We start from the raw sequence: 24,546 nt of genomic DNA on the forward strand, positions 1-24,546 counted from the left end.
CACACCCTGTGCCTTCACAGAGAGCCCTGCCCTGCCTTTCCAAAGGCAGCAGCATTCGCTTCTCTCCTCTGCCTCTCTTCTCCCTTCTCCTTTGCACTCTTCTTCTCTTCCCCCTTGCACTCTGCAGGCAGCTCCAGCCCCTCCGCCTGTGTGCCCTGCCCCGGGGAGGGGAAACTTCTAATTCCAAGCAGCAGAACTCGAATACCTCTTTTTTTTCCCCGGGGCTTTCTCTTGCTCTTGAAAACAGCATCTTCAAGCTGCTTAGGTCCAGAGGCTCCACTGCTGCCAGAGAGTTTGAGAAGACCCTTGGGCACAACACACAGGGTGGCAATCCCTGCTGTCAGAGCAGCCACTAGAGCAGCACTATCACACACAAGTCACCTCTTTACAAGGCAAAGCCACTAAGTAGTGTTCACAGTCACTTTAAAAGTTCAGTATTAAATTGCCAAGGCTTTCCCCCCCCCACCTTGTTTATTTTGTTTTGTTTTTCCTAATGTTTTGCTGAAGAAAATGTAACTATTTATTTTGGCAGAAATATATCTTCTAATAAAAAAAACCTTTCTCAGTATATTCACCTGCCTGTGCTGGGACTTTGCTTTGCCTATTTCAAGGTTCATTAAATCTTCTTTGGATGCCCTGCAGCAGATGGTCACCTGGGAGCCTCCTCTGCTCCAGCCTGCACAGCCCCAACTCTTTCAGGCTGTGCTCACAGCAGAGCTGCTGCAGCCTCTCAGCATCCTCCTGGCCCTGCTCTGGACACTCTCCAGCATCTCCACAGCCCTCTTGTCCTAGAGGCTCCAGAACTGGATGCAGGACTCCAGGTGGGGTCTCAGCAGAGCACAGCAGAGGGGCAGAATCCCCTCCCTGGCCCTGCTGGCCACACTTCTGCTGCTGCAGCCCAGGCTCTGGTTGCTCTCTGGGCTGCAAGTGCACACTGCTGGCTGCTGCTGAGCTTCTCCTCCAGCAGCACCCCCAAGTCCCTCTCCTCAGGGCTGCTCTCCAGACACTCACTGCCCAGCCTGGATTGGTGCTTGACATTGCCTCGACCCAGCTGGGGGTGTGCAGTGTGGAGGAGGCTGAGGGCAGACCTCATTGCTCTCAATGGCTGCCTGCAGTGAGCTGGGGGTTGGGATCTTCCAAGGAACAAGTGACAGGACAAGAGGGAATGGCCTCAAGTTGCACCAGGGGAGGGTTAGGTTGGACATGAGAAGAAACTTCTTCACTGGAAGGGTTCTGCAGCATTGGAACAGGTTGTCCAGGGAGGTAGTCGAATACTCATCTCTGGAGCTGTTAAAAAGAGGCAGAGATGTGGTGCTGAGGGGCATGGTTTGGCACCAGCCTTGGCAGTTAGAGAATGTCTGGATCTTGAAGCTGTCCTTTCCAACCTAAACGATTCAGTGATTCTAAAGCACCTTGTGGGGGGAGCTGCAGGTGCAGGGAAGAAATACTCACAGGTTTGAGACTTTGCTCATTCGAGGGCACCCCTTGGGAGCGTTTCACCCTCTCTTTAGCAGCTGAGGTGTACCTGCCTAGTTCGCTCAGGCACCAATCTTTATTCCCTTCACCTCCAGCTGGGGCATATGGAAACCAAAAGCCCTCAGGCTCCGGGAACAGCAGGAGCTTTCCTTGGTGCGGCAGAGCCGGGCACGGCTCCTGCGCTGCTGGCATCCCCGGGACAGGAGCCAGCACACGGGCTGGGCTCTGCCGCTGCCTGGGCTCCCGTGTTTCGGTCTCCTGTGCCGGCAGCAGGCTGTCCCCGGGCCGGCCGTGCTGCGGTTCGTGTCGCGGCGCCCAGGACTGAGCAGGCGGCGCTCGCCTCCAGCGACGGCAAAGCCGCAGCAGCCTCGCTCGGTGCCGTGGCCGCCGAAGCTGAGCACTCTTCCGCAGACCTGCCCGGGAGCGGATGGAAGCACAGCCTCCGGGGCACCGGTTCCGTGCTCTTCGAGCGGCGTTGGTGTCGGCTCGGAGCGTGGGTGTTGCCACTACCCCCGAGTCACGGAGAAGCCTGCCCCGTCCCGCCTCTGCCCGGCTGCCTCTTGCCGCCGGCCCCGTCCCGCCTCTGCCCGGCTCCCCTCGCCGCCGGCCCCGTCCCGCCTCTGCCCGGCTGCCTCTTGCCGCCGGCCCCGTCCCGCCTCTGCCCGGCTGCCCTCGCCGCCGGCCCCGTCCCGCCTCTGCCCGGCTGCCTCCTGCCGCCGGCCCCGTCCCGCCTCTGCCCGGCTGCCTCTTGCCGCCGGCCCCGTCCCGCCTCTGCCCGGCTGCCCTCGCCGCCGGCCCCGTCCCGCCTCTGCCCGGCTGCCCTCGCCGCCGGCCCCGTCCCGCCTCTGCCCGGCTGCCTCTTGCCGCCGGCCCCGTCCCGCCTCTGCCCGGCTGCCCTCGCCGCCGGCCCGTCCCGCGCTGCCCGGCTCTGGCTCCGCCGCCCGCCCGCGGCCCCGCTCATTTCCGGGTCGGCTCGGCCGCCGCCAGCGCTGCCGCCGGCTCCTCTCGCCCGCTGCCCCGGGCTGGGCGGCCGCAGGTGCCGGCCCCGCTCCCGCCGCGCCGGGCCAGGTAAGCGCCGTGAGGGGCTCCGCGGAGCGGGCGAGCCGCGGGCGCAGTGCCCCAGCGGCCGGGGGGTCCCCGCGGCGGGGCGGCTGCCCCCCGCCATGTTGTGAGGCCGCCGGGCAGGAGCCTGTGAGGCGTTCGGGAGCGGCCCCCGGCAGGCGCCCTCGCCTCGTCCGCCTGCTCGGGGCCGGCCCCGCGGCTGTGGGGCAGGGAAGCGGAGGGCCGGGGGTCCGGCTGCTGAGGTGGCGGTGCCTGTAGCTGCCTCCCCGCGGGCTGCCGGCGGGGCTGTGCCGGTGGAGGATGAGTGTGGAGGATCCGCAGCCCCTTCCCGCCCACAGCCCCTCCGGAGGCCGCGGCCGTGGATGGGCAGCGCTGCCCTGGTGGGCTCCATCCCTTCCACCCTCTGCCCTCCGCTGCTGCTCTGAACTCTGTGTACCCGCTCTGAGGTGAGCTCCGGGGGCTTTGGGCTGGCTCTGAGTGGAAACCTTGGCACCAGGGAATGCCCTTTTTGTGCCACGATCCAGGTGCTGCCAGTCAAGATGCCGCAGGTCCCTACGGCAGCCGCCTTAGGGCTGCTGCTCCTTCTCCTTGGGAGGCAAAGCTGCCAGAGCTTCTCCTCTGCTGAAGCCGCAGCCTGCTTAACGCTCTGCGGAGGGATGCACTTGGGTGAACTCTCCTGTGTCGAACCTCAGGTCCTTCCTGCAGGACTTCCTGCAAACAGCCGAGGGGAAAAGAGGCTGGCGGCCGCCAGGCTGTGTCCCGCGCAGGGAGATGACCTTGCTTGGGGTGCCCTGAGGACACAGCAGCCTCCATAGGTGTCACCCACCGAGGCTTTGTTCGTTCTGGAGATAGAATCAGTCAGGGTTGGAAGGGACCACAAGGAGCAGCCTGATCTAGGGTAAGGTGTCCCCCTACCATGCCCAGGGACACCCTACCCTAGAGCAGGCTGCCCACAGCCTCACCCAGCCTGGCCTTAAACACCTCCAGGGATGAGGCTTCCGTCACCTCCCTGGGCAATCCCTTCCAGCCTCTCACCACCCTCATGTTGAAGAACTTCTTCCTAACAGCCAGTCTGAATTTACCCATTTCTGGCCTTGAATCTGTAACTCTGCTCTGGAATGGTGTTGCAGAGCAGGGCTCAACGTGGGGCTGTGTTCAGCAGCACTCAGTGTGGGGCTGTGTTCAGTGCTCAGTGTGGGGCTGTGTTCAGTGCTCAGTGTGGGGCTGTGTTCAGCAGCGCTCAGTGTGGGGCTGTGTTCAGCACTCAGTGTGGGTCTGTGTTCAGCAGCGCTCAGTGCGGGGCTGTGTTCAGCAGCGCTCAGTGTGGGGCTGTGTTCAGCAGCGCTCAGTGTGGGGCTGTGTTCAGCAGCGCTCAGTGTGGGGCTGTGTTCAGCAGCGCTCAGTGTGGGGCTGTGTTCAGCAGCACTCAGTGTGGGGCTGTGTTCAGCAGCACTCAGTGTGGGGCTGTGTTCAGCAGCGCTCAGTGTGGGGCTGTGTTCAGCAGCACTCAGTGTGGGGCTGTGTTCAGCAGCACTCAGTGTGGGGCTGTGTTCAGCAGCGCTCACTGTGGGGCTGTGTTCAGCAGCGCTCACTGGGGGGCTGTGTTCAGCAGCGCTCACTGGGGGGCTGTGTTCAGCAGCGCTCAACGTGGGGCTGTGTTCAGCAGCGCTCACTGTGGGGCTGTGTTCAGCGCTCAACGTGGGGCTGTGTTCAGCAGCGCTCAGTGTGGGGCTGTGTTCAGCAGCGCTCAGTGTGGGGCTGTGTTCAGCAGCGCTCACTGGGGGGCTGTGTTCAGCAGCGCTCAGTGTGGGGCTGTGTTCAGCAGCGCTCAGTGTGGGGCTGTGTTCAGCAGCGCTCAGTGTGGGGCTGTGTTCAGCACTCAGTGTGGGGCTGTGTTCAGCAGCGCTCAGTGTGGGGCTGTGTTCAGCAGCGCTCAGTGCGGGGCTGTGTTCAGCACTCAGTGTGGGGCTGTGTTCAGCAGCGCTCAGTGTGGGGCTGTGTTCAGCAGCTCTCAGTGTGGGGCTGTGTTCAGCAGCGCTCAGTGCGGGGCTGTGTTCAGCAGCGCTCAGTGTGGGACTGTGTTCAGCAGCGCTCAGTGTGGGACTGTGTTCAGCAGCGCTCAGTGTGGGGCTGTGTTCAGCAGCGCTCAGTGCGGGGCTGTGTTCAGCAGCGCTCACTGGGGGGCTGTGTTCAGCAGCGCTCAGTGCGGGGCTGTGTTCAGCACTCAGTGTGGGGCTGTGTTCAGCAGCGCTCAGTGCGGGGCTGTGTTCAGCAGCGCTCACTGGGGGGCTGTGTTCAGCAGCGCTCAGTGTGGGGCTGTGTTCAGCACTCAGTGTGGGGCTGTGTTCAGCAGCTCTCAGTGTGGGGCTGTGTTCAGCAGCGCTCAGTGCGGGGCTGTGTTCAGCAGCGCTCAGTGTGGGGTTGTGTTCAGCAGCGCTCAGTGCGGGGCTGTGTTCAGCAGCTCTCAGTGTGGGGTTGTGTTCAGCAGCGCTCAGTGCGGGGCTGTGTTCAGCGCTCAACGTGGGGCTGTGTTCAGCAGCGCTCAGTGTGGGGCTGTGTTCAGCAGCGCTCAGTGTGGGGCTGTGTTCAGCACTCAGTGTGGGGCTGTGTTCAGCAGCGCTCAGTGTGGGGCTGTGTTCAGCAGCGCTCAGTGCGGGGCTGTGTTCAGCAGCTCTCAGTGTGGGGCTGTGTTCAGCAGCGCTCAGTGCGGGGCTGTGTTCAGCACTCACTGTGGGGCTGTGTTCAGCAGCATTCAGTGCGGGGCTGTGTTCAGCAGCGCTCAGTGTGGGGCTGTGTTCAGCAGCTCTCAGTGTGGGTCTGTGTTCAGCAGCGCTCAGTGTGGGGCTGTGTTCAGCAGCTCTCAGTGTGGGGCTGTGTTCAGCGCTCAGTGCGGGGCTGTGTTCAGCAGCTCTCAGTGTGGGGCTGTGTTCAGCAGGGCTCAGTGTGGGGCTGTGTTCAGCAGCGCTCAGTGTGGGGCTGTGTTCAGCAGCGCTCAGTGCGGGGCTGTGTTCAGCAGCGCTCTGTGCGGGGCTGTGTTCAGCACTCACTGTGGGGCTGTGTTCAGCAGCATTCAGTGCGGGGCTGTGTTCAGCAGCGCTCAGTGCGGGGCTGTGTTCAGCAGCTCTCAGTGTGGGGCTGTGTTCAGCAGCGCTCAGTGCGGGGCTGTGTTCAGCACTCACTGTGGGGCTGTGTTCAGCAGCATTCAGTGCGGGGCTGTGTTCAGCAGCGCTCAGTGTGGGGCTGTGTTCAGCAGCTCGCAGTGTGGGTCTGTGTTCAGCAGCGCTCAGTGTGGGGCCGTGTTCAGCAGCTCTCAGTGTGGGGCTGTGTTCAGCGCTCAGTGCGGGGCTGTGTTCAGCAGCATTCAGTGTGGGGCTGTGTTCAGCAGCGCTCAGTGTGGGGCTGTGTTCAGCAGCATTCAGTGTGGGGCTGTGTTCAGCAGCGCTCAGTGCGGGGCTGTGTTCAGCAGCGCTCAGTGTGGGGCTGTGTTCAGCAGCGCTCAGTGTGGGGCTGTGTTCAGCAGGGCTCAGTGTGGGGCTGTGTTCAGCGCTCAGTGCGGGGCTGTGTTCAGCAGCGCTCAGTGTGGGGCTGTGTTCAGCAGCGCTCAGTGCGGGGCTGTGTTCAGCAGCGCTCAGTGTGGGGCTGTGTTCAGCAGCGCTCAGTGTGAGTCTGTGTTCAGCAGCATTCAGTGTGGGGCTGTGTTCAGCAGCGCTCAGTGTGGGGCTGTGTTCAGCGCTCAGTGCGGGGCTGTGTTCAGCAGCGCTCAGTGCGGGGCTGTGTTCAGCAGCGCTCAGTGTGGGGCTGTGTTCAGCAGGGCTCAGTGTGGGGCTGTGTTCAGCGCTCAGTGCGGGGCTGTGTTCAGCAGCGCTCAGTGTGGGGCTGTGTTCAGCAGCGCTCAGTGTGAGTCTGTGTTCAGCAGCATTCAGTGTGGGGCTGTGTTCAGCAGCATTCAGTGTGGGGCTGTGTTCAGCAGCGCTCAGTGCGGGGCTGTGTTCAGCACTCAGTGTGGGGCTGTGTTCAGCAGCTCTCAGTGTGGGGCTGTGTTCAGCAGCAGTCAGTGTGGGGCTGTGTTCAGCACTCAGTGTGGGGCTGTGTTCAGCAGCGCTCAGTGTGGGGCTGTGTTCAGCAGCGCTCAGTGTGAGTCTGTGTTCAGCAGCATTCAGTGTGGGGCTGTGTTCAGCAGGGCTCAGTGTGGGTCTGTGTTCAGCAGCATTCAGTGTGGGGCTGTGTTCAGCAGCGCTCAGTGCGGGGCTGTGTTCAGCAGCGCTCAGTGTGGGGCTGTGTTCAGCAGCGCTCAGTGCGGGGCTGTGTTCAGCAGCGCTCAGTGTGGGGCTGTGTTCAGCAGCGCTCAGTGCGGGGCTGTGTTCAGCAGCGCTCAGTGCGGGGCTGTGTTCAGCAGCGCTCAGTGTGGGGCTGTGTTCAGCAGGGCTCAGTGTGGGGCTGTGTTCAGCAGCGCTCAGTGTGGGGCTGTGTTCAGCAGCGCTCAGTGCGGGGCTGTGTTCAGCAGCGCTCAGTGCGGGGCTGTGTTCAGCAGCGCTCAGTGTGGGGCTGTGTTCAGCAGCGCTCAGTGTGGGGCTGTGTTCAGCAGCGCTCAGTGCGGGGCTGTGTTCAGCAGCGCTCAGTGCGGGGCTGTGTTCAGCAGCGCTCAGTGCGGGGCTGTGTTCAGCAGCGCTCAGTGCGGGGCTGTGTTCAGCAGCGCTCAGTGCGGGGCTGTGTTCAGCAGCGCTCAGTGCGGGGCTGTGTTCAGCAGCGCTCAGTGTGGGGCTGTGTTCAGCAGCGCTCAGTGTGGGGCTGTGTTCAGCGCTCAGTGTGGGGCTGTGTTCAGCAGCACAGTGTGGGGCTGTGTTCAGCAGCGCTCAGTGTGGGGCTGTGTTCAGCAGCGCTCAGTGTGGGGCTGTGTTCAGCAGCGCTCAGTGCGGGGCTGTGTTCAGCACTCAGTGTGGGGCTGTGTTCAGCAGCGCTCAGTGTGGGGCTGTGTTCAGCACTCAGTGTGGGGCTGTGTTCAGCAGCACTCAGGCAGCACTCGGGTGGGGGGTGTGTGTTGATAGTGTGACTGTGCCAGGCAGGCTCAGAGAGTGACCCGAAGGGCTGGGGACAGCTGGCAGGGACGCAGCTGATGTGGGCACAGCTCCATGCACACGTTCTTCATGGTCAGATTGCTTCGCAGCTATTGATCCTGCCGTGGTTTCCAGCAGGGCCCGCGCGTTCCTCGCTGGCTGCTTCTGCTGGCTGCTTCTGCTGGCTTTGATAAGGCTGCTCAGGGCACTGAGTCCTCCCTCCTCTCCCCGCCTGCTTGCAGCAGCTCAGCTTGCGTTTCGAGACAGTGACCCCAAACTTCAGCTGCAGGAAGTGTGTTGTCTTTCACTGAGCCAAGCAGCCTCTTCCCTGTTCCTGCCGCAGAGCCATGGAATCCTTTCAGTCGGAAAGGACGACTAAGGTCAGCGGCTCCAGCGGAGTCTGGTCTGAGGTGGACCTGCTTGGTTTGCTTTGAACATCTGGATCTTGCAGGATCTCTTCTGTTGTCACATCAAAAGAGCAGATTTGCCTGCTTTGTCATGCCTTCCAGGTGGGATAGCTCAGAGGGAGGTGCTCTTGGTGTTCTGCTTGCCCCTTCTCCAGCAGCCTTCTCTTTGTCCCATCCTGTGTCCTGCAGTGTTCATGCCTTGGCTGATGCCCAGAGGGATTTTCCCGTGCATGGACCTAGATCTGGCTGAGCAGACTTGGCCAGGCTGGATCCCCCAAGCATTCCCATGTGCTCTTCTTGGGCCAGATCACAGGGTCACAGGATGTCAGGGGTTGACAGGACCTCTGGAGATCTTCCAGTCCAATCCCCCTGCCAGAGCTGGACCAGAGAGTCTAGCACAGGTGTGATGGTTTGGGTGTTACCCACCCCCCACACTTTAGAAATACCCAACTAGGTATTCACACAGGAACCCATCCAGATAGGTCTGGAAAGTCTCCAGAGGAGACTCCACAACCTCTCTGGGCAGCCTGATCCAGTGCAATGATCTGGATGAGGGGATGGAGGCACCCTCAGGCAGTTTGCAGACACCACTGTGGGTGGCACAGTTGATCTTCTGGAGGGTTGGGAGGCTGTGCAGAGGGATCTGTCCAAGCTGGATCCGTGGGCTGAAGCCAGTGGGATGAGGTTCAACAAGGCCAAGGGCTGGGTCCTTGGGTCACAACACCCCCAGGAAGGCTCCAGGCTTGAGACAGAGTTGGGGGTGCTGGCTGAAGATGAGCCAGGGTGTGCCCAGGTGGCCAAGAATGGCACCAGCAGCCTGGCCTGGATCAGCAATGGTGTGGCCAGCAGCAGCAGGGCAGAGGTGGTGCAAGAAGGACATTGAGAGGCTGGAGCAGGTCCAGAGAAAGGCACCAAAGCTGAGGAAGGGTTCTGGAGAACAGGGGTGGGGAGCTGGGGGTGTTCAGTGTGGAGAAGAGGAGGCTGAGAGGAGACCTCATTGCTCTCTACAGCTCCCTGGAAGGAGTCTGGAGCCAGGTGGGGGCCGGGCTCTGCTCCCTAGTGCAAACTGACAGGACAAGAGGAAATGATCTCAAGTTGCCCCAGAGGAGGTTTAGGTTGGACATGAGGAACACTTTCTTCCCTGAAAGGGTCACCAAGCCCTGGCACAAGCTGCCCAGGGCAGTGGTTGAGTCCCCATCCTTGGAGGGGCTGAGAAACCATGCAGATATGGTAGTGAGGGACATGGTTCAGCGGTGACCTGGCAGTGCTGGATTAAGGGCTGGGTTGGATGATCTCAAAGGTCTTTTCCAACCTAATGACATCCATGATTCTAGGACTTGTGTGTGTCTGCCTAAACTGCCAGGAGTGCTTGAATCTAAGTAGTAAGGTGGAGAGCAGTGAGGCTTGCAGCACTCCAGCTTTCTGTCCAGAGAGGTGAGGGACTGCAGCTGGTGGAGCAGAGAAGTCATCTGAAGGAGGAGCTCTTGGCACTGCCTCAATGCTTTGCATCTCTGTGCTGCTACCAGACTTCACAGAACTGTTCTGCAGCAGGCACTGGCTCCAGCTGTGTGAGAAGCACTGCCTGGCTTGGGAAGGTGCCAGAGGGAGACATGGAAGCCCTTCAGGAAAGGTTGATCTTGCTCTGAGCACAGTATGAAACCTCTACAAATCATACAAGCTTAGAATGGGTTGGGTTGGAAGGGACCTTAAAGCTCATCCAGTTCCAGCCCCCTGCCATGGACAGGACCACCTCCTACCAGCACAGGTTGCTCAAGGCCTCATCCAGCCTGGTCTTGAACACCTCCGGGGAGGGAGCATCCATAACCTCCTTGGGCAACCTGTGCCAGTCTCTCCCCACCCTCACTGCAAAGAACATTCTGTGCTCCACAACCTCCCTGGAGGTGTTCAAGGCCAGGTTGGATGAGGCCTTGAGCAGCCTGTTCTTGTGAGAGGTGTCTCTGCCTATGGCAGGGGTTTGGAACTGAATGGTCCTTGAAGTCCCTTCCAACCTAAACCATTCTATGACTTTCAAGCCCCATCTGGATGTGTTTCTGTGCAACCTGCCCTGGGTGTCCCTGCTGTGGCAAGGGGTTTGGTGTCAGTGGTCTGCAGAAGTCCCTTCCAACTGCTGCCAGTGTGTGATCCTGTGGTCAGCAAGCACCAGGCTGTGCTGTGTGTGCCTGTGCTGACAGCTGAGACCCATATGAGGTGAGATGTGGCCGTGTGGTGCAGCTACCTCATCACTCCTGCTTGTGGATTGACCCCCAGGTTGTCTGTGGGGTGGGACAGGCAGAGCTGTCCCACTCTGGTGCGAGTGCCTGCAGGCTGGAGCTGCTGCCCTCTGCCCAGCTGCCCTCCTTGCCAGGTGCAGGGCTGCTGAGCTTTGCCCAAGAAGGAAGACAAGCATCAGCCTGGCTTTGATAAGATAAAGCCTGACCAGATCCTTCTTACCTTTGGCAGGCGTGGCTAGGTGCTGGCATTGCAGCTGTGGGCAGGGTGGCAAAGCCTCTTTGGGACCTGGAGCACAAAAGAGGTGGTGACAGTGAGAGGTGATGGAGCTGAGGGATGTGAGTGAAGGGCCAGCCAGGCAGTCAGTCTGTGGGCAGAAGGGCTTGAATTATGTGTGCCTCTGCCTGGCTCCTGCTCCACCAGCTCAGTGTCCTCTGATGCTGTCTCCTATGACATCCTAGTGAGCAAGCTCAGAAGTGTGGGATGGAAGAGCAGGCAGTGAGGTGCATTAGGAACTGGTTACAAGACAGAGTTCAAAGAGTGATGATCAATGATGCCAGGTACAGCTGGGGAGCTGTCACCAGTGGAGTCCCCCAGGGATCAGTGCTGGGTCCAGTCCTGTTCAGCATCTTCATCAATGACATTGATGAGGGCTCAGACAGACAGAGTCTGCTCAGCAGTTTGCTGCTGACACCAAACTGGGAGGCTTGGCTGATACAGCTGCAGGCTGTGTGGCCATCCAGAGAGACCTGGGCAGAGCTGGGCACAGAGGAACCCAATGAGGTTCAGCAAGGACCAGTGCAGAGTCCTGCACCTGGGGAGGAACAAGAAACTGCAGCAGTAGAGGCTGGGAGGTGACTGCTGGAGAGCAGCTCTGTGGAGAGGGACCTGGCAGTGCTGGGGGAGAACATCCATGGCACAGCAATGTGCCCTGGTGGCCAAGAGGGCAAATAGGGTCCTTGGGGGCATTAAGCAGAGTGTGTCCAGCAGATCAAGGGAGGTTCTCCTCCCCCTCTACTCTATCAGATGAGACCTCATCTTGAATACTGCCTTCAGTTTTGGGCTCCCCAGTTGAAGAGGGGCAGGGATCTGCTGGAGAGAGTGCAAGGGAGGGCCGCAAGGATAGTGGGACTGAAGTACTGCCTGGTGAGGAGAGGCTGAGGGACCTGGGGCTGAGAGTCTGGAGAAGAGAAGGCTGAGAGGGGATTTAATCAATGTTTATAACTCTCTGAGGTCTGGGGGTCAGGAGAGGGGGGACAGGCTCTGCTCTCTGCTCCCTGGGATAGGACAAGGAGCAGTGGATGGAAGCTGCAGCACAGGAGGTTCCAGCTCAACACAAGGGGGAACTTCTTTCCTGTAAGGGTCCCAGAGCCCTGGCACAGGCTGCCCAGAGAGGTTTCTCTGGAGCCTTTCCAGGCCTGTCTGGATGTGTTCCTGTGTGACCTGAGCTAGATTGTGTGGTCCTGCTCTGGCAGGGGGTTGGAATTGATGATGTCCTCGGGTCCCTTCCAACCCCTAACATCCTGTGAGCCTGTGGTGCTGTGCAGGTGGCTCTGGTGTCAGGCAGGGCTGAGGAACTCTTCAGCAGCCTCTCTCTTCACCTGTCAGGGTTTTGAAGTTCAGGTGTGTGTTGTCCTATGCCTCACAGGTCCGTGTCTGAGATCACAGGCACTGGGAAAAGAGTTCAGGTTTCTTGGCAGGAAGCAGGCACAGGAGGATGGTCCCACAAATGCAGTTCCTTCCACTGCATGCTATGCTTCTGGGCTTCAGAGCTGCCTTTCCTCTTCCTCATCCTTTTTGAGCCATGGTTGGAAAAGACCTCTAAGAGTCTTTCATGGAGTCCAACCATTATCTAACTCCACCAAGTCTGGTACCTCCAGGGTTGGGCATTCAACCACCTGCCTGGGCAGCCTGTGCCAGGCTTTGAGAACTCTTTCACGGAAGAAGCTTTCCAACCTAAGCCTCCCCTGGGGCAACTTGAAGCTGTTTCCTCTCATCCTATCACTTCTAACTAGGGAGAGGAGACCAAGCCCCACTCACACAGGAGTTTGCAGGATCTCTGCTCTGCCTTTCCTTCCTCCCAGACACAACCAGAGGAGTAAACCTCTGCTCCAGCACAAACCCTTTTGATTTGATTTGTTTCCCGTGCCACAGAAAGAGCTCTTTGCTTCCCCATGCAAATCTGGCTGCTCAGCTGAAGTGGCCACATGCAAATGGCCCTCTTGTAGCTCTTCCCCCTTCAAGCGTGCTGTGGGCTGCATGGAAAGCATGAAGGACAGGCTGAGGGAGCTGGGGGTGCACATCACAGTGACAGGTGGAAGCAGGTCAAGGGAAGTGATTCTGCTCTGCAGAGACCTCCCCTCCAGTCCTGCCTCTAGCTCTGCTGTCCCCAGCAGAAGGAGGGCACAGAGCTGCTGGAGTGAGGCCAGAGCAGGCCACAAAGGTGATCCCAGGGCTGGAGCAGCTCTGCTGTGAGCACAGGCTGAGGCAGCTGGGGGTGTGCAGCCTGCAGAGGAGAAGGCTCCAGGGGCACCTGAGAGCTGCTGCCAGTGCCTGAAGGGATCCTGCAGGAAGGCTGCAGAGAGACTTCTGCTGAGGCTGTCTGGAGCCAGGCCAAGGGGCAATGGTTTGGAGCTGAGGCAGAGCAGGGTTAGAGTGGAGCTGAGGCAGAAGTTGTGGAGTGTGAGGGTGGTGAGAGCCTGGCACAGGCTGCCCAGGGAGGCTGTGGCTGCCTCCTGCCTGGAGGTGTTTAGGGCCAGGCTGGATGAGGCCTTGAGCAAGCTGTGCTGGTGGGAGTTGTCCCTGCCCATGGCAGGGGGTTGGAGCAGATGATCTCTGAGCTCCCTTCCAACCTGAGCTGTTCTAAGATGATGACCTTCAGGAGTTGGGAGAGCAGAGCCAGACGTGGGCTGGAGCTGCAGTGAGGTCAGCAGGGCTGGAGTTCACTCTCTGTGGGGAGGTGGATGCTGGACAGGGGATGCTTACAGATGAGCAGGGGGATGCTTGCAGCTGGGCAGGGGGATGCTTACAGATGGGCAGGGGGATGCTTGCAGCTGGGCAGGGGGATGCTTGCAGCTGGGCAGGGGGATGCTTGCAGCAGGTAGGGGATGCTTGCAGCAGGCAGGAGATGCTTGCAGCTGTCAGTGCCAAAACCAAAGCCTTACAGACATGGATTAGCATTTGCTGGTTGTGGCTGCGGGGAGCTGGTTACTTCTTTTCTCTCCTCACCACCTCCTTGCCGTGTCCAAGTGCAGCCTCTGTGTGATGTGGTGACTCAGCTCCCTCCAGTGCCTGGAACCTTCTCTTCCCTTCAGGCTGGACAAATCACACTTGGTTTCTAATCATGCTTGAGAGCTCTTAGTTCTTGCCTTAGATGTGGGCAGCTGTAGTGATGCTTGGATTGGCTTCATCCAATCCCATCTGAAAATCCACTTCTCTGCACAATGCCTGCTGCCTGCTGGGGGTGGTGTTCAAGTGTCTCTTACACCAAGCCCCTGTTTGGCTTTGGTGCACGAAGCCCTTTGCATTTCAGGCTGCACCACTCCAGTCACAGGATGTGTGCTGTGCTTGGATTAGCATCACTATGGCAACCAGAACTTTTTGTCTTGCCTGACCTTTAGCCACCTAACCTGGAGGATTCATGAACCTGGATCCAAAAATGCTCTTTAGATATATATTATTTTTTTTTTGGGTGGTTGAGAAGCTCTTTTGTTCTGGTCAGGACTAAGAGAAGCTTTATAAAGGCTCCCAGGAGGAGAGTAGAGCCAGGCCAGGCTGTGAGGTGCAGTTTGCTCCTTCCTTTGTGCTCTTCCAGCAGCACCCCAGCTCAGACCGTGGGGCTCTGTTGAGCATCCCCTCAGCAGCAAGGGTGGAACAGAGTGGTGAGTAACCTCTCCTGCTCAGAGGTGGGCACCTTCCTTGGCATGGGGTTGTTTGGGGCTTTTTTGTGCCTGGGCTAGACTGCTAGAGCCTGCCCCAGGGGATGTGAGGTGCTGGGGCTGAGGCGAAGCTGTCTCTGAGGAGCGGTGAGGTGATTGTCCTGGTCTGAGAGGAGCAGAGCTGCCCTCTGGCAGCACAGAGCCCTCCCAGGTGGTTTAAGGATTCTCAGAACTGTATTGAAGACCACCTGATGGTTCATGGTAGCCTTCATGTCCATTTGTCACTCTTCAAGCCCACGGGGAAGGCCATGCCTTTACCTTTGCTCTCTGTGGATCCCGTCACGGCTTGCTGCTGGCAGGATGGGGCTGTTAGAGGCTCCTCTGCCTGCAGGTCGATGAGGTCTGTGCTGCTCAGGCACCAGCTGGAGTCTTCTCTGTGGGGGTGGGTGGAAGGGTGGCTTTTGCTCTCCAGAGAGGCTGGGCTTGCCCACTCGTGACTTGTCTGGCAGAACTTGTTTGCTGGGCAAATATTATCCTTGAGGGCTGACACAAAGAGGTGTTTGGGGCAGGGGTGAGCAAAGGGGACAGAACCAGGTGGTGCCAAGCCAGCCCTGCTAGAGTCTCAGCATCCTTTGGCACCTCTCAAGGAGTTCCTCAGGCCTCACCACAGGATTGTAGAATGGTTGGAAGGGACCTTAAAGATCATCCAAGTCCAACTTCCCTCATGTGGACAGGGGACACCTCCTGCTGGATCATGTTGCTCAAGTCCCCGTCCAACCTGGCTTTCAGCACCTCCAGGGCTTGGAGCTTCCATGTCTCTGGACAACCTGTCCCAGTGCCTCACCACCTTCATGGGGAAGAATTTCTTCCTAATGTCCAATCTAAGTCCAGCTTCTTCCAGTTTGAATCCATTACCTCTTGCCCTGTCACTCCATGCCTTCTTCAGAAGTCCCTCTCAAGCTCTCCTGTACCCCCTTCAAGTACTGGATGGCTGTGCTAAGGTCTCCTTGGAGTCTTTTCTGCTGCAGGCTGGGCAACCCCAGCTCTCCACTGGCAGCTGGAGGAGCTGAGGGCAACTGCATGCTCCTATGGAGCAACAACTCCCCATTGGCATCTCGAGGTGGGAGTGAGCAGGGCTGGCTTGGCTTCCTTTGGGTGGAAGGGCACTTTGGGCAGTGGCAGGGTGTGGAGGGTGGCATCTCTTGCTGCTTTGGTGAGAGGATGCTGGGGTGTAGCCCACACCTCCAGGGAGTGTTTTAGGTTGCTCTGGAAAAATCATGGAATAGAATCCTAGAATCAGTCAGGGCTGGAAGGCACCACAAGGATTAGCCAGTTGCAACCCCCCTGCCGTGGGCAGGGACACCTCATACTAGGTCAGGCTGCCCACAGCCTCATCCAGCCTGGCCTTAAACACCTCCAGGCATGAGGCTTCCACCACCTCCCTGGATAACCTGGGCTAGGCTCTCACCATCCTCATGCTGAAGAACTTCCTAACCTCCAGTCTCAATCTCCCCACCTCCAGCTTTGCTCCATCCCCCCCGTCCTATCCCTACCTGACAGCCCAAAAAGTCCCTCCCCAGCTTTCTTGTAGCCCTCTTCAGATCCTGAAAGGCCACAAGGTCACCTTGGAGCCTTCTCCTCTGCAGACTGGGTTCCTGCCTGTGCTGAAAGCTTACTGCAGGGATGGTCTTGGCAGGTGCTTCTGTTTGCTGCTGTGGAAGCAGCAGAGCATGGTTTGAAGAGATTTGTTTGTTCACCTCTTGAAAGGAGAGAAAGGTTGCCAGGCTCAGGTTGTTTGCAGGTAAGATCAGAGAGTCATAGGATGGGTTGGGTTGGAAGGGTCCTTAAAGACCAACCAGTCCCATGGGCAGGGACACCTCACACCAGCACAGGTTGCTCAAGGCCTCATCCATTCTGGCCTGGAACACCTCCCTGGGCAACCTGTGCCAGGGTCTCCCCACCCTCACTCTCAATAATTCCTTCCTCATGTCCACACTCAGTCTCCCCTCTCCCAGCTCAAAGCCATTGTCCCTTGTCCTGGCATCTCCCCAGCCCTTATCAGAAGCCCCAGCAATAAGCTGCTGCTGTCATGGGTCATAAAGAAGCATTCCTCTGGTGGATTTGGTGAGGGAATGGTGAATTAGATGGAGCCCTTCCCTGTGTGGAGGCTTAGGGCTGGGTGGCAGACTTGGTTGCTCCCCTGGGGTGTACAGCAGGGGCCACAGCCTCCCTCTTTTCCCTCAGGGAAGAGTTTGAGCTGGAAGGGACCTTTAAAGGTGACCTAATGCAGATCACAGAATCATTTTGGTTGGAAGAGCCCTTCAGGATGATCCAGACCAAGTGTTCACCCAGCACTGCAGGTCTCCACTGAACCATGGCCCTCAGCACCACATCTCCATGGCTTTGAAACCCCTCCAGGGGTGGGGACTCCACCACTGCCCTGGGCAGCCTGGGCCAGGCCTTGGCAATCCTCTGGGGGAAGAAATTGTTCCTTGTGGCCAACTTAAACCTCCACTGGTGCAAACTGAGACCATTTCCTCTTCTCCTGTTGCTTGTACCCTAGGAGAAGAGACAAACTCCCACCTGCCCCCAACCTCCTTTCACAGACTCACAGAATTAAGCAGGTTGGAAAAGACCTTTGAGGTCACCGAGTCCAACCTATCACCTAACACCTTCTCATTAACTAACCCATGGCACCAAGTGCCTCATTCAGCCTCCTTTTAAACACCTTCAGGGATGGGGACTCCACCACCTCCCTGGGCAGCCCATTCCAATGCCAATCACTCTCTCTGCCAGGAACTTCCTAACAACATCCAGCCTAGACCTGCCCTGGCACAGCTTGAGCCTCTGTCCCCTTCTTCTGGTGCTGGCTGCCTGGCAGCAGAGCCCAACCCCACCTGGCTACAGCCTCCCTGCAGGCAGCTGCAGGCAGCAATGAGCTCTGCCCTGAGCCTCCTCTGCTGCAGGCTGCACACCCCCAGCTCCCTCAGCCTCTCCTCACAGGGCTGTGCTCCAGGCCCCTCCCCAGCCTTGCTGCCCTTCTCTCAACACCTTCCAGCACCTCAACATCTCTCTTGAATTGAGAGGCCCAGAACTGGACACAGCACTCCAGGGGTGGCCTGAGCAGTGCTGAGCACAGGGGTGGGCACAAGAACCTCCCTTGTCCTGCTGCCCACACTGCTCCTGAGCCAGCCCAGGATGCCATTGGCTCTGCTGCCCACCTGGGCACTGCTGCCTCCTCTGCAGCTCCTCTCTCCCAGCACCCCCAGCTCCCTCTCTGCCTGCCTGCTCTCTTTCAGGGAGGCCTCCTCTCAGCCTCCCTTTCTGCAGGCTGTCCATGTTTCTGGAAGGTGCTGGCATGTCCCCTGATGAGGTCACTCATGGCTGGTGCAGCCTGGCTTAGCTCAGGGCTAATCTGCTGCTGAGTAAACACCACAAGGACTCCTGGATCTGTTCCTGTTTCCTTTAAGGGGTAAGAACCCAGGGCAGGCAGTGAAAGGAGAGAGAGAGGGAGGGAGGGAGCCTGTCTCTAGATGTTACACCTGATTTCAGGCTCTGCCCAGGGTGTGTGGGGCTTCCTTAGGGGGAAAGAGAAAGGCCACAAAACAATTGATGTTTGTCTCATTTTTCACTGTATTTCTTTTCCTGCTGCTCCCTTTGGGAAGGGAGAAGCCAACAACCACCCAAACACGTTGCAAACAATGGAAACAAAGTTCCTACAGCATGGAAAGAGCAAAATTAATGTAGAACCAAGTACCCTGAGAAAGAACTCTTTGCTTTCTGCTCTCCTCAGCCTCGTGGCAGAGCCCTGTTAAACACTTTCAACCCACTGGGTGCCCAGTTCCTCTGAGCAGCTGGTGGAAATCCAGCCCCTGTGGAAGCTGGTGGGACCTGGGAGGGTCCACATCATTCCCTGGCAAGATCTCTGCCCAGGTGGCTCTGGTTTGGTCATTCACAATCTGTGCTTCTTGCATGCAGGTAGGCTGAAGGTACTGAAGGTGGTGGCTGTTTGCTGACTGAATCCTTGTGGTCAGGGCCAGTCCCCAGCACAGATCCAGGCTGGGGGAGGAGTGGCTGAGAGCAGCCTGCAGGAGAAGGCCTTGGGGGTGTCAGTTGGTGCCACAGTGCCCAGCAGCCAGCACTGGTGGCTGGCAGCCCAGAGCCAGCTGTGTGCTGGCTGCAGGCAGAGCAGGGAGAGCAGCAGCACAGGGAGGGGATTCTGCCCCTCCAATCTGCTCTGCTCACACCTCACCTGCAGCACTGCCTCCAGCTCTGGGAACCCAGCACAAGCAGCACCTGGAGCTGCTGGAGAGGCTCCAGAGGAGGCCACGAAGGTGATCAGAGGGCTGTGGACAGGCTGGGAGAGTTGGGGCTGTGCAGCCTGGGGAAGAGAAGGCTGCAGGCAGAGCTCAGAGGAGCCTTGCAGTAGCTGAAGGGGCTCAGGAGAGCTGGGGAGGGACTCTGGAGAAGGACTGGGAGCTCCTGAAGAGCTTCTCTGCCCTTAAGGATTGTGCTTCAATGCCACCAACACCGCAACGGTGTGGGAAAGCTGCAGCCTGCTTTGCCTTGCAGGTCTACAGGAGCCAAACCTTGGCTTGCTTTCTAATCCTGGCTAAGCCACTCAGCCAGCTGGGCTCAGCTTTTTCCTCCTCCTTTCACTGTTGGCCCTTTGTGTGGCTTTGGGGCAGGACTGCTTGGAATGCTGCTGCTCCTCGGTGTGGGGTACGAAGCCATCCGAGGGCTAGTGCTGGAAAACCTGGCTGCAGACTTCACTTTCCTTTCCTCTTGGGCATCAGGCTGTGGAAGTAAAACCAAACCACCAGAGTCCACATGGTGGTCATGGTCAGCTAGAGAAGGGCTGGGCTGTTGATTGCATTTTAGCCATGGTTTTGCTTTAGCTCTGTAACACTGCAACAAGAAGCTGAGATAGCAAATTGGAACCTATGAGCCTGCAACACTGCCTTGGCAATAGCATTTCCCCTTCCAGGAGAAGCACCCTGGGGCTCTTCCTCCTTCCAGTACTTGAAGTGGGCTACAAGAAAGCTCAGGAGGGACTTTTGGCAAGGCCTTGGAGTGACAGGACTAGGAAGAATGCATTGAAGCACTTAGTGCCATGGTCTGGTTGATTGGCTAGGGCTGGGTGCTAGGTTGGGTTGGATGGGCTTGGAGGTCTCCCAAGCTGCTTGGTTCTGTAATAAGCTTGAAGAAGGGAAATTGAGACTGGAGGAAGAAATTCTTGAGAGTGAGGGTGAGGAGACACTGGCACAAGTTGCCATGGGGGGTTGTGGATGCTCTCTGCCAGTGCCTGAAGGGATCCTGCAAGAAGGCTGCAGAGAGACTTCTGCTGAGGCTGTCTGGAGCCAGGCCAAGGGGCAATGGTTTGGAGCTGAGGCAGAGCAGGGTTAGAGTGGAGCTGAGGCAGAAGTTGTTGAGTGTGAGGGTGGTAAGAGCCTGGCACAGGCTGCCCAGGGAGGTTGTGGCTGCCTCCTGCCTGGAGGTGTTCAAGGCCAGGCTGGATAAGGCCTTGTGGGAGGTGTCTTTGCCCATGGCAGAGGTTTGGGACTAGATGATCTTTAAGTTCCTTTCCAGCACCATCCTGTGACCTGTAAGGTCCTTTCCGTCCTGATCCATGCTGTGATTCTTTGCTCTTTAAGGTCCTATCCAATCCAAACCATTCTGTGACCTTTAAAGTCCTTTCCATCCTGATCCATGCTGTGATTCTTTGCTCTTTAAAGTCCCTTCCAACTCAACCTATTCTATGATTCTCTTCTCATTGGCCTTGACAATTTCTGCCCCTTCTGTGTTCAAGTTTTTCATGCTTCAGGATGAAGGCTTTGGAACTTTCTTGATGCTGGACTTTCACCTGGAATTATCAATCTCCAGGAAGTGTGGCTTAAAATAAAGTGGCAAATGTCACAAGCATCAGAACCAAGCTGGAGGAGCTGGCTGTCAGCAGAGGCAGGTGATGTGACTCACCCTGGGCCATCTGGCAAGCTGAGTCAAGATTAAAATCCAGGTCTTGTGATTTCCCCAAGGAATACCATGCCCTTGGGAGACAGCTTTGGATGGGACAGGCTGCAGGTCATGCCTCAGGAGGTTAAAATGTGCAGATAAACCTGGGCTGAGTTCACCCCTGTGCAGTGCTGGGCCCAAGCCTGTTTAATCCCTTTCCAACCAACCAGACCATGGCACTAAGTGCCCCAGCCAGGCTTGGCTTCAACACCTCCAGCCACGGCCACTCCACCACCTCCCTGGGCAGCCCATTCCAATGCCAATCACTCTCTCTGCCAGCAACTTCATAACAGCATCCAGCCTAGACCTGCCCTGGCACAGCTTCAGGCTGTGTCCCCTTCTTCTGGTGCTGGCTGCCTGGCAGCAGAGCCCAACCCCACCTGGCTACAGCCTCCCTGCAGGCAGCTGCAGGCAGCAATGAGCTCTGCTGCAGGCTGCACCCCCCCAGCTCCCTCAGCCTCTCCTCACAGGGCTGTGCTCCAGGCTCCTCCCCAGCCTTGCTGCCCTTCTCTCAACACCTTCCAGCACCTCAACAGCTCTCTGCAATTCAGGAGCCCAGAACTGGACACAGCACTGCAGGGGTGGCCTGAGCAGTGCTGAGCACAGGGGCACAAGAACCTCCCTTGTCCTGCTGCCCACACTGCTCCTGAGCCAGCCCAGGATGCCACTGGCTCTGCTGCCCACCTGGGCACTCTGCTGCCCACCTGGGCACTCTGCTGCCTCCTCTTCAACTTCTCTCTACCAGATGTTGCCATGCCCTCAGCATCTTTCTAGCCCTTTGCTGTGCCTTTCCACCAAGTCTCTGTCCTTCTTGAACTTGTAGGGGTGGGCTTGGCAGAAAGCATTGGCAGGGTGGCCCAGAGCAGCCCATAGGTGTCATTGCTCAGTGTGGCTGTGTGGGTCCATACTGTCATCACCTGGAAAATCAGCACAGCAGAAGAGCATTGGGCCCTGTTTGTTTACTCTCTTTCCAGGGCAGCTTTGCAACTTTTAATTGGATGTGAACAGTGAGATAGGTTCTCTTCCAGCTTCTTCACTGCTAACAGGGTTGAACTTGCCACCAGAAGCATAGAATCACAGAATGGGTTGGGTTGGAAGGGATCTCAAAGACCAGGCAGTTCCAACCCTCTTCCATGGGCAGGGACACCTCCCACCAGTACAGCTTGCTCAAGGCCTCATCCAACCTGGCCTTAACACATCCAGGGAGGTTGTGGAGCACAGAAGCACAGAATGTGATCAAAGATCACATTCTGTGCTTCTGTGCTCCACAGCCTCTCTGGGAAACCTGTGCCAGTCTCTCCCCACCCTCACTACCAACAACTTCTTCCTCATCTCCACTCTCCCTCTCCCAGCTCAAAGCCTTTGCCCCTCATCCTGGCATTCCCAGCCCTTGTCCAGAGTCCCTCCCCAGCAGCTTTCTTTGTGAGCCTCTTTCAGTTACTGGAAGGCTGGTGCAGAAGCAAGCTGGCAGTGCAGCTATGGGACAGAATCCAGCTTTAATGAACCACATCTCCAAGTTGTGCTCTGCTGGCTCCATAACACAAAGAAGCTGAGGGTCTGGGCTGATGCAAAGCTCAACAGGAGCCTGCACTGTGAGTGCAGCCCAGACACAACCCTGTGCTGGGCTGCAGCAAGAGCAGTGTGGGCAGCAGGGCAAGGGAGGGGATTCTGCCCCTTGGCTCTGCTCTCCTCAGACCCCACCTGCAGTCCTGGCTGCAGTTCTGGAGCCCCCAGCACAAGCAGGACATGGAAGTGTTGGAGCCAGTCCAGAGGATGCCACCAAGATGCTGAGAGGGCTGCAGCAGCTCTGCTGTGAGCACAGGCTGAGAGAGTTGGGGCTGTGCAGCCTGGAGAAGAGAAGTCTTGGAGGAGACTTTGGAGTGGCCTTGCAGGATCTGGATCCAGTTCCATGTCCTGCTTGTGCTGGGGGGGCTCCAGGCCTGTACACAGACCAGCAGCTCTGCTATAAGGACAGGCTGAGAGAGTTAGGGCTCTGAGCATCTTAGTGGCCTCCTCTGGACTGGCTCCAACAGTTCCATGTCCTGCTTGTGTTGTGCTGTGAAGGGGAAGCCAAGCCCTGCTCTTGCCCTTGGGAGCAGAACCACCCTCTGGCTCACCAGGCAGCAGTCATCAATGGAGTCAAGCAGCGTGGGGCATAATTGCCTTCTGCTTTTGTGTCAGCCTCATCTAGCTTCTGCCTGTGACATTCTCCCTGGCCATCAGGCTGTTTGTCCTGCCATTGTGCTCCTACTGCCAGCAGAGCCAGCTCAGTCGTTATCACAGCATCTGGACCTGGCTTCTTAGCTCTTGGAGATTAAAAAGCCTCAACAACCCAACCAAGCCTCCAGCTCTGTTTAAAGCTGTTCTCAGCCTGCTTGCCCAGCTCAACTCCTGCCCTGCCTTGCAGAACAGGGAACCTGCAGGAGGAGAGAGAGGTTTAAAGCAATCCCTGCTGCCAGGCTTGAAGAATTGTGGTGGTGCTGCTGAAGGAAGCTGTCTGGAGTAAGTAGGAAGGTGGTGGTGGGGTGAGGGATTGAGAGTGGAGATGAGGAAGAGATTCCTGAGAGTCAAGGTGGGGAGACACTGGCACAGGTTGCCCAGGGAGGTTGGGGAGCACAGAATCACCCAATGTGATCTTTGATCTTTGATCACATTGGGTGCTTCTGTGCTCCACAACCTCCCTGGAGGTGTTCCAGACCAGTCTGGATGAGGCCTTGAGCAACCTGAGCTAGAGAGTGGTGTCCCTGCCCATAAACTGAATGAGCTTTAAGATCCCTTCCAATCCAACCCATTCCATGTATCCCATCAGTGCTGTGCTTGTCAGGGTGCTCTCATTCCCAACCTTTTTGATTTAGGTGCTTGGAAGTAATGGGAATTATTTTCTTTGGCCCCTGAAGCCTCTTTTGGCTGTGTGGTTTCCTTCTGATAAAGGAGGTGAAGCTTTCAGACTGAAATGGTTCTTGGCAGCTTGTGAGCTCTCAGAACAGAAGCTGGAGGGCAAAGGCTCAGCTTTCTGGATTGTTCCCACTGTAAGAACTGTGTGACCTTACTCCATCACCCATGGGGGGATCTCAGATGTGGCTTTCTGCCTGTGAAGGAGGTGCAGCTGCCTCCTTCATGGGTGTAAGGTGGTGGATGCTTGTCCCATGGGCTGGGGAGCATGTGGTGTAGGGCAGAGAGAGGTTTTACCTCCATCCTGGGTCTGCAGAGCTGCACTCAGACCCTGTGAGGTGCAACAGCTGCTCCAGGACAGGTCTCACTTCTGTTCTGCCCCTCAGGGATGGAGGGAGAAGAAGGACAAGGGTGGGAGCTAAGGCATAGGAGGTTCCATGTGAACTTGAGGGGGAATTTTTTTCCCTGTGAGGGTGACAGAGCACTGGAAGAGGCTGCCCAGGGGGGTTGTGGGGTCTCCCTCTTTGGAGAGATTCAAGAACTACCTGCAGGGAGGCTGTAGCCAGGTGGGGTTGGGCTCTGCTGCCAGGCAGCCAGCAGCAGAAGAAGGGGACACAGTCTCAAGCTGTGCCAGGGCAGGTCTAGGCTGGATGTTGTTAGGAAGTTGCTGGCAGAGAGAGTGATTGGCATTGGAATGGGCTGCCCAGGGAGGTGGTGGAGTGGCTGTGGCTGGAGGTGTTGAAGCCAAGCCTGGCTGGGGCACTTAGTGCCATGGTCTGGTTGGTTGGGCAGGGCTGGGTGCTAGGTTGGGCTGGCTGAGCTTGGAGCTCAGGCATGGAGGTGGATGCTGTGGGGCTGGAACTGGAGGATGATGTCTGACTGAGCTTTCTCTGTTTCCTGCCCCTGCAGCTTTTCCAGTTGCCCCTGCCCTGGGGGAAAAGGCTTTGAGAAGATGGAGAACCAGAAGGGAGTGCTCTTGAGATACATCCCCTGGGAAGAAGAAGAGAAAGGGGCTGAGAAGGACAAGATGGCTCCTGGTGCTTCCCCTTCCAGCCAAGTGAGCAAACTGGAAGATGTGCAGGTGGAGATGCTGGAGAAGGCAAGGGAGCTCTTCCAGCTGTGTGACAAGGACAAGAAGGGTTTTATCACCAAAGTGGACATGCAGGTGAGGGGAAAAGTCCTTCCCTTTTCCTGGAAGGAGCTGCAAAGTGATGGATTTGGGCAGCTGGGGATGTGGGCTCTGTCTCGTTCAGGTTTCTGGGAGACAAACACTGCCACTGGGGAGCCAAACTCTGCAAGGAACATCCTAGGAGGAGGGCCTTGGACATTCAGGGAATCCTTGGGATGAGTGGCTTTGCAAGTCCATGTTTGTAAGGAAAGCAACATCAGTTAAAGATGGAATGGATCATAGAACCATAGAGTGGTAGGGGCTGGAAAGGCCCTCCAGGGGTCATCCAGCCCTACCCCCCTGCCAGAGCAGGGGCACCCAGGGCAGGGCACACACAAATCCATCCAGGTGGAGCTTGGAAGTCTGCA

General features: G+C 57.8%; 1 protein-coding gene across 1 annotated transcript in view; it reads left to right on the plus strand.

Moving 5' to 3' along the window:
* Positions 1 to 1,903: 1,903 nt before the first annotated feature.
* CRACR2B (calcium release activated channel regulator 2B) overlaps positions 1,904 to 24,546 on the plus strand; it is a 50,540-nt gene continuing 27,897 nt past the window's right edge. The window contains exons 1-2 of the mRNA XM_064163993.1: positions 1,904 to 2,544; positions 23,920 to 24,175. Of these exons, the coding sequence (XP_064020063.1) occupies positions 1,904 to 2,544; positions 23,920 to 24,175 (897 nt within the window). The remainder of the gene's footprint in view (positions 2,545 to 23,919; positions 24,176 to 24,546) is intronic.

Source organism: Pogoniulus pusillus, chromosome 24 (genome assembly GCF_015220805.1).
Source record: "Pogoniulus pusillus isolate bPogPus1 chromosome 24, bPogPus1.pri, whole genome shotgun sequence".
Classification (NCBI taxonomy): domain Eukaryota; kingdom Metazoa; phylum Chordata; class Aves; order Piciformes; family Lybiidae; genus Pogoniulus; species Pogoniulus pusillus.